This window comes from Talpa europaea (genome assembly GCF_964194135.1).
Source record: "Talpa europaea genome assembly, chromosome: 6".
In the NCBI taxonomy this organism is placed as follows: domain Eukaryota; kingdom Metazoa; phylum Chordata; class Mammalia; order Eulipotyphla; family Talpidae; genus Talpa; species Talpa europaea.
Window position 1 is genome coordinate 83,609,966 of NC_140072.1, and position 8,110 is coordinate 83,618,075.

General features: G+C 39.4%; 1 protein-coding gene across 1 annotated transcript in view; it reads left to right on the forward strand.

Annotated features, from left to right (window-relative positions):
- Positions 1–6,925, forward strand: part of LHFPL6 (LHFPL tetraspan subfamily member 6) — a gene marked incomplete at its 3' end in the record, with an annotated part of 219,716 nt that extends 212,791 nt beyond the window's left edge. The window contains exon 3 of the mRNA XM_084235979.1: positions 6,807–6,925. Within this exon, the coding sequence (XP_084092105.1) occupies positions 6,807–6,925 (119 nt within the window). The remainder of the gene's footprint in view (positions 1–6,806) is intronic.
- Between the last annotated feature and the right edge of the window lie 1,185 nt (positions 6,926–8,110).

Here is an 8,110-nt window from a genome sequence, read left to right on the forward strand (position 1 = left end):
CGTCCTGGAATGCCGCCGCTGCATCTTTTTCCACCGACTTGGCAGGTGGCTGCAGTTTGCTGCTTTCTGTCCCATTAACCTCTATTTTATCTGTCAAGAATAGTATTCCCCATTGTTGAAAGCAGCAATTTGCCAACCAAGTGAGCTTGGAGTCATGTTTGATGGAGCATTACAGAGAGCAAAAGGGAAAGTTTAAGTAGATTTGCTTCTCTAATTTCCTGAAAGAATCACAGACAAAACTTGCCCTCTAGTAAAATGCTTTCTGTTTGCATTATAATAAAATACATTTATTGCTGTGACAGGGGACGAGGGAGGGCATGGAAGAATAGCCTCCTATCTGCCCATTTCATTTGGTTCTCTTACTACTCTTAGACTATTGTATCTTTTAAAACTTAGATGTCTCCCCTTTCTGTATAACTTAATGTACTCAAGAGGACTTTTATCTCCTATTACTGTAAAACACGGTGCTAATGTCTTACTTTTGGGCATGTGGGTTATAACAATGGAATCATGTTCAGAGAGAAAAAATTCTACTTTTCCTTTTCCTTTGATTAGTTCAAGCTATAGTGTCCAGCTTGTGGTTAGAAAATCCATAATCTCTCACAGAACTCCATGTTTTTACATATATAGTTTTATGAGGAAAAATAAATGTCCTGTCTGATTTAATTCAATTTAATGTCCACAAATCATATGTGTGAAATATATGAGGGTGGTTTCAAAATAATGCAACTGATGTGATTGGTACTTTAGAAACAGTCTTACTAGAACATAAGCTGCCTAAGACCAAAGACCTGGGCCTCCCTGGTGGTGCAGGTGGTTGAGCGCAGCGCTGTGAAACTGTCTGCAGCCTCTGCAGTGTCGGTTCAATCCCTGCTGGCCGCAGAGATACCCACATGGTGGGGCAGACCTCTCCTGTCTCACCCGCTGCTCCCCTCAGTAGTGTGTTTCAGTCGGTCTGCCTGTTCTGTTCCCTGCTCTTTCTCTGGTGAATTCCCTCACCCTACCGCATATCTGACCTGCACCCCGGTTCTTGTATAAATGAATAAATCTTTAAAAAAAAAAAAAAGACCAAAACCCTTTCATATTGTGTTTACTGCTGGGTCTCTACCTCCTGTAACATTGCAACCTGTTAGTAGGTGCTCAGGGTTTATTTATGAATGTTGAATTCCTCACATTTCTATGAAACCGCATAGATGATATCTTGGAGAAGTTTTCAGGCTTCAAGTTCTTATAGTCTGGAGGTTGTCAACACCCAGTTCCATCCCTCACTTACACCCATGGTGTTGTCATCTCTTTCTGAGCAATACTTTAGCCATGATCCAGACATACCCACATTTCTCCATTGTGTTTCCCACCCTGGCCCATCCCACTTAGCTCACTCCTGCTCATCTGGTAGGTCTCAGCCTAAATTTCACTTTTAATTGAAGGATCGCCTTCACCACTCACACTATATTGGATCCCTGGCGATGTGCTGTCTTAGTATCCTAAACTGCTTTCTTCAGAGCACATATCACAATTTAAATTATGTAATTATTTTAATACTTTCTCCCTTGACTAAACAATAGCTCCTTGATAGCAGGAAGTATATCTATCTTGTTGCCAACTAAATCTCCAGTCCCCAGTGACTCCTAGACAGAGTGGGAAGTTAATAAAAATTTGTTGAGTCAATAACTGAACTGAAGAGCAAGGGAGGGATGGAGAGAGAGAGAGGAAAGGAATAAACAATCTGGAGTTGGATGACATAGTGTTTCCTTAGGTTTGCCTAACTCTGACACATCTTGATCTTACTAGAATGATCTTGACCATTTCTTGCTTTGTAAAAAGTATGTTTGTGTGTATGAGACTAGTTTGAGACTAGTATAGTAAGCTGGTTGTGTTTCTACATAATCCAAAATTTTAGAATAAGTTAATATTAAATTACCTTTGATCAAATAATTATGTATTTTGTGAATTATTTAGTAAATGAAGTCTTCATATCTGAAATAGAGGGGTTTTTAAAATCATACTGAACATTAATCACTCATTTTGGATCTTAGCCAGTTGCTGAATTTTAACCACAAAGTATATATAAATCACATACATAAACATGCACATATAGGTGCAATTCATGGCAATATATTGTAACATCCTCAAACAAACCGTCCTTCTACTATGGTACATTTTTAAGTATCTTTATTTAGTTTCCTTTCTTCCCATTTTCATCTGATAGTCGGTTTGATGAGTGGACTACTTGTTTTATGACACAAAAAAGAAAGGCTCTGGAAATAGAAAATATTAGAAATGACACGGACACACTTCCCAAGACAAGGAGGTGGGTTGGCCCCAGGAAGATGGCAGTGCAAGGAGAGTGTGAGACACGCTGCTCCAGCCCTGGGTCTTTTGAGGGACAGTGGGACTTGGGTGGGTAGGTGGGTTGTTAACCTCCTTGGTCCTCCAATAGTTAGTCTTTCGTAGCTACTTTTTTCCTCTTTGCCATTATTTTTTTTCATCTCTGTCTATTATTCTCAAATAACTAGTCTCACCAGCTACTCTTTCTCAACTAAATGTCCAATAATTAAAGAATTATGTTCTCTGCTTTTCATGTGAGTTCATGGAACTGTGGGGAGTCAATACCTTGTTATTAATGAACAATTGATTCTGTTCTGTTATGAGCTCTCTGCTGAATGGACTGACCACAAATTTTGCTGACTTTTTGAAAGGTAGTAAACCACTTGTCATCTCTTAGCTCTTTATCAATTCTTCCTCCTAGATGTATTTAATTCAGATAGAGAATAATTCAAAACGGAGATTATTCCCAAGACTCAGAGCCCCTTGAGCCTATGGTATTCAGCAAATCCGGTCCATGAAAGGTATTCTCTCCCACTTGAAAAATCCTTTTCCTATCTATCAGTATTAATGGAGGTCACTGTGTCAATAAGACTGCCCTGAGATAGAGATGTGATCTTTCAAGATCTATTATCTTGTTAAATTCAATATACTATGTATGAGGCTATAAATGCATAATCAGTTGGGAAATTCTCTTCAAAAACTTAGTGCCAAAATAAGATTAGAGTTACTCTTAAGGTAAAATCCAAGATTTACTTTGTCTTTCAAGATCTGGTGTCTGTTTCTTTTCTTTCTGTCTTTTTTACCTCAACATTTATCTTGGAGCTAAGCCTGTTGCTCTCCCCAACTGATGCTTCCCTTCTAGTAGAGAATGAATTACACACACACACACACACACACACACACACACCCCACATGCTCAGTATTTACAAATCATGGCAAATCAAGGGAGGTGAAAGGTAGGGTGTGGGAGGTATCCTTACAGAGGTATCATTTGAGAAGGAGGCAGCTCTCCAATGACCTGGAAATAGAACTTTCTGGGTGGAAAGAATGACGGTGTAAAACACCCATGCTAGCAATAAGCCTGCTGTAATCCAGAGAAGGCAGCAGGGTGTCCAGAAGACAAGAGGGAGGTGGCCATGAGGTCTGAGAGGCAGGCAGATTCAGTTCATTTAGGGCCTCCTAGGCCATTGGAAGAAGATTGGATTTTTGAGAATTGATTAGAGAGTTTTAAGTAAGAAAGTGACAACAGAATTTATTTTTAAAGAGATAGCCAGCTGTCTGCTTTGCTTTAGATGATGCTGTAAGTCGAAGCAGAGAGACAGGAAAGCTCTGTCAAAGCAAAGAGACAGGACAGCAGGTTAGACTGCCTGGGGGTGCTGTAGGCATTCAAGAAGTGGCCAGACACAGGATAAATTTTGGAGAGAGAGGCAAAGGACACATCACTTAGTAATAGTGGGTCCTTGGGCAAGTTATTGAACTTTCCTCGGCCTCAGTCTCCCATCTGAATGACAGGATAATACTCACACACCCACACATCATGTTCCACATATGAGGATTAATATTTGCTCTAGGTTAAGCTCTTCTAACAATTGGGAACAAATAGTAACCAATACCTGTTTGTAGCTTTTTAGTTGTTATTATTGGACATGGGAAGGAAGAGATCAAGGATGGCTCCTAGGTTATACACTGAACAGCACAGCCTATTGTCTGACTTCACAGGCAATGCCCTAGAGTGCTTTTGAGAAGTGAAGGGCTTTGACATAATTTTGCAGCTATTGACTAATGGTGACCACAGCCAGAGATTCCTGTAGTATGTCCCTTCTCCTTATCTGTATATAGCACATGCTAACTACCCCTCTGGTGAACTTCAGTAAAGATAGGAAGTTAAATTGCCTGCTATACGTAATAGTCTCTGTATGTTTCAATAAAGAAGTTATTAATGAATAATGTAAAAATGACTGTCTTGTGTAAAAAGGATATGGTTTTAAATCTACGGTTTTGATGTTCAATGTGAAAGCCTTGTATCTTGACGTATGTGTTTATGTCTAATGTAATATATAAGAAAAGGGAGAAAAATGGCTGTTTTGGAGCATGTTTTAGTAAGATTGTAGGATTGACTAGAATTAAAACTAGAGCAGAAAATTAGTGTTCAGTGAAAATATAGAATTATTTCCTTCTTATTGTGTATGCAAAAAGAATAACTTAGATGCTGTTAAAAATTAATTTAAGGGCCTCCCTGTGGTGCAAGGGGTTAAGATACAAACTGTGAGGCTATCTGCAGCCACTGCAGCACAAGTTCAATCACCGGCCAAGGAGCTAGCCAAATGGTGCAGCAGACTTCTCCCAACTCACCCACTGTTCCCCTCAGCAGTGTATTTCAGTCAATCTGCCTGTTCTGTTCCCCACTCTGTCTCTGGTGAATCCTCTCTCACACACATACACACACCCCGACACTTCTGGCCTGTACCCCAGTTCTTGTATGCATAAATAAATAAATCTTTAAAAAATGAATTTAAAAGGATCAATAAATGCAGAAGCCCCAATCACTAGCTCATACAGGCTTTGGGGATCAGTGACTTTTTATTCTTTAAATATGACACCCAGGTTTGAATTATGGCTCCAAAGGGCATCTTGCATGCTTCAAAGTTGTGACAACCATGAATAAAACTGCTATAAACATCCACGTGCAGATTTTATGTGAACATAATTTTTTAGTTCCTTTGGGTAAATACCAAAGAGTGTGATTATTGGATCATATGGTAAGAATATGTTCAGTTTTGTTAAGAATTGCCAAACTGTCTTCCACTGTGGCTGAAACATTTTGCAGTTTCACCACCATTGCATGAGAGTTCCTATTGTTTCACATCCTTGCCAGCACTCGGTTGGATGAAGTTGTCAATAGATGTCAGTTGTACTCAGGTGATTGATGGTGTTGTTGAGTTCAACTGTGATCTTTCAGACTTATTCTAGCTGATGGATCTGTCCATTTCTGGTAAAAGGGTGTTGAAGTCTCTAACTGTGATCAGGATTCATCTATTTCCCTAGAAATCTGTCAGTCTTGCTTCACATAGAGGCTCTATTATTAGACATATCTGTATTAAGGACTATCATGTATTCGTAGAGAATTGACTCTTTGGTCATAATGTAATGCCCCTCTGTATTTGTGGTAACTTTTCTAACTTTGAAATCTTCCCTTGCTGAAATTAATATAACTACTTCTCTTTTCTTTTGTTAATTATATTTTCAGCATTTCAGTATGTTATTATTATTAATACTAATTCAGTTGCAAGATCAGAACCTATTTGAACCCTTGTCGTTATGTTCTCCTTCACATAAAATTTTAACCTAGGGATTAAGTTTCAGCACTATCACCACGACTGCTGAGTTCTATCCCTAGGCAGGGAGCTAACCCACATGGTGCTGCAGGCCTCTCCTGTCTCACATGCTGCTCCCCTCAGCAGTGTATTTCAGTAAATAACCTGTTCTGCTCCCCACTCTGTTTCTGATGAATTGTCTCACCCCCTGCACCTCTGGCCTACACCCCGGTTCTTCTACGCAAAAAAAAGGTAACACCGTAACCAGGATATCGCCTTTAAAAAGAAAAAAAAAAAAGAAAAAGGAAAGAAATGTTAACATAAAGGTTAGTGCTGACTCCAGAAGAATTTGGGAGGTTATATTCTCTAATTCAAATAGTAGTGTGTTACTTTTTTGGTAATTCCACATAAATAGCAATATTCATTTTTGCATTTATCCTCCAAATGCGCCTTCTCCTTAGAGTGGACCTTTGCAGAAGGACTATATATTTTGAATTTGTTTCTATGGTACTTCATTAAATGTATGATTTGGGGTGATTTAAGTTAAAATTAATATCTTCATTTCTCCTATCTCATTACTGTCATTCCTTCTTTATTTCAGCCAGGGGTGTGGGGCTTGGAGGAGGATAGGTATCTTCTTAGCTAGCAGGAAGCATAGGTCTTGAGGTTCTTCTCAAATGCACACAACTATTCTAATTTTCTTCAATCTTGAGATAGCTTTCAGCTCATGTTGTCAGTCCATTTAAATGATTACACCATATTTCCTTTTTTTTTTTTTAAGATTTATTTATTTATACAAGCACTGGGTACAGTCAGAAGCATAGGAGGGTGAGAGAATTCACCAGAGCCAGAGCGGGGAACAGAACAGACAGACTAACTGAAATACACTGCTGAGGGGAGAAGCAGGCGCGGCAGGAGAGGTCTGCACGCCATTTGGGACCCTTGCTGGTGGCCGGGGATCGAACCGGCGCTGCAAAGGCTGCGGGCAGCTTTGCAGCCCAGCGTTCAACCACTGTGCCACCAGGGGAGGCCCTACACCATATTTCTATTGGGTATTTCAGTGACACTTCCATACAACAGAAACACATACTGGTAGAAATAACAGAGCTTGCGCAAAGTCATCCTGATCTGTGTCTGTTTTCTCTTTCACTCCTGTCTTGCTAGGTAAGTGTGAGATCGGCTGGGCCTACTACTGCACCGGAGCAGGCGCTGCCACCGCCATGCTGCTGTGCACATGGCTGGCTTGTTTCTCAGGCAAGAAGCAGAAGCATTACCCATACTGACAAGGAGCCACCACGAGCAAACAGAGGAGATGATGGACTGAAGGGACGTGGAGGGACTGAAACATCTAGCTGCTTTCAAAAGGTGGACTAGTGGTTCTGAAACATACAGTGCAAATGAAACGAAAGACGATGGACTCAGAAATGTTATATAATGTGGAAGGGTAGTGCAAGATTTGGGGAAGAAATGGAGAGCATGAATGGTAGAGAAAAAGGGACCAAAGGCTAAAAATATTGTAGGGTGTTGGGTGTTTCTGTTTCACAGAGTATTATTAATGTAGAATACACTTACACACACACAACAAATCTATATATGCAAACAAGGCTTTGTTTTGTTTTGTTTTTTAAAAGATGAGAACTCAGAGAATCAAAAGGGCTAGCAGAAACAGTATTATGTTGGGAAGCAGAGTATCCCCCAGAAGTTCCCTGTAGGTCACATGCTTCTGAAAGCACACGTGCACACACAGATGTATGCATTCACACTCATGCCCACACGCAAACATATACATTGTCACACAGATGGCACACACAGACGGCATGAGGGTTTAGCAGTACATTACTCCTCTGTTTTCTTTTTAATATACACTTAAATACAGTATTACTTCTTTATAAAGCATACATTAAACCTAATAAATGGACCAATAAGCCACCCTATCAGTGTTTTGTATATCCTGCATAAACTGTTTATGCCCTTAACTTGGTTTCAGTGTTTCATGCTGACCTTTAGAGTTAAGACTTTGTACTTCCATATTATTTGAAAATATGCAATATTTCTCTGATTAGCTTCTGCTATGATATTCTTATGAAGGGCGACTTTCTGTCCACCATTAGGAGAGAATTCAATTGAAGTTATGAGAGTTATAAGAGACATTATCCAGTCATTAGATCTTACTTTCTTTTGTCCATTATCGTACTGTGCTATATCACATTTATTTCACTATTCATTTTGTAAAAAGTAAAAAAGTGCTATTTTGTTTGTATTTGAAAAGCTCTGTGAATAAATTTTCTCTTTGATCAATAGCTAAATGAGTCCTAGATGGATTTGGCTTCTTTATGTTATGGATTTGGCTTCTTTAATTTATGAAAAATCACCTTTCAACTCCAACAGTCTGTACATTTCCTTCTCCTTTTATGACTTTAATTAATTCACTCGCTAAGCATCTAGTCAATGGTTCTAGGCACACAAGG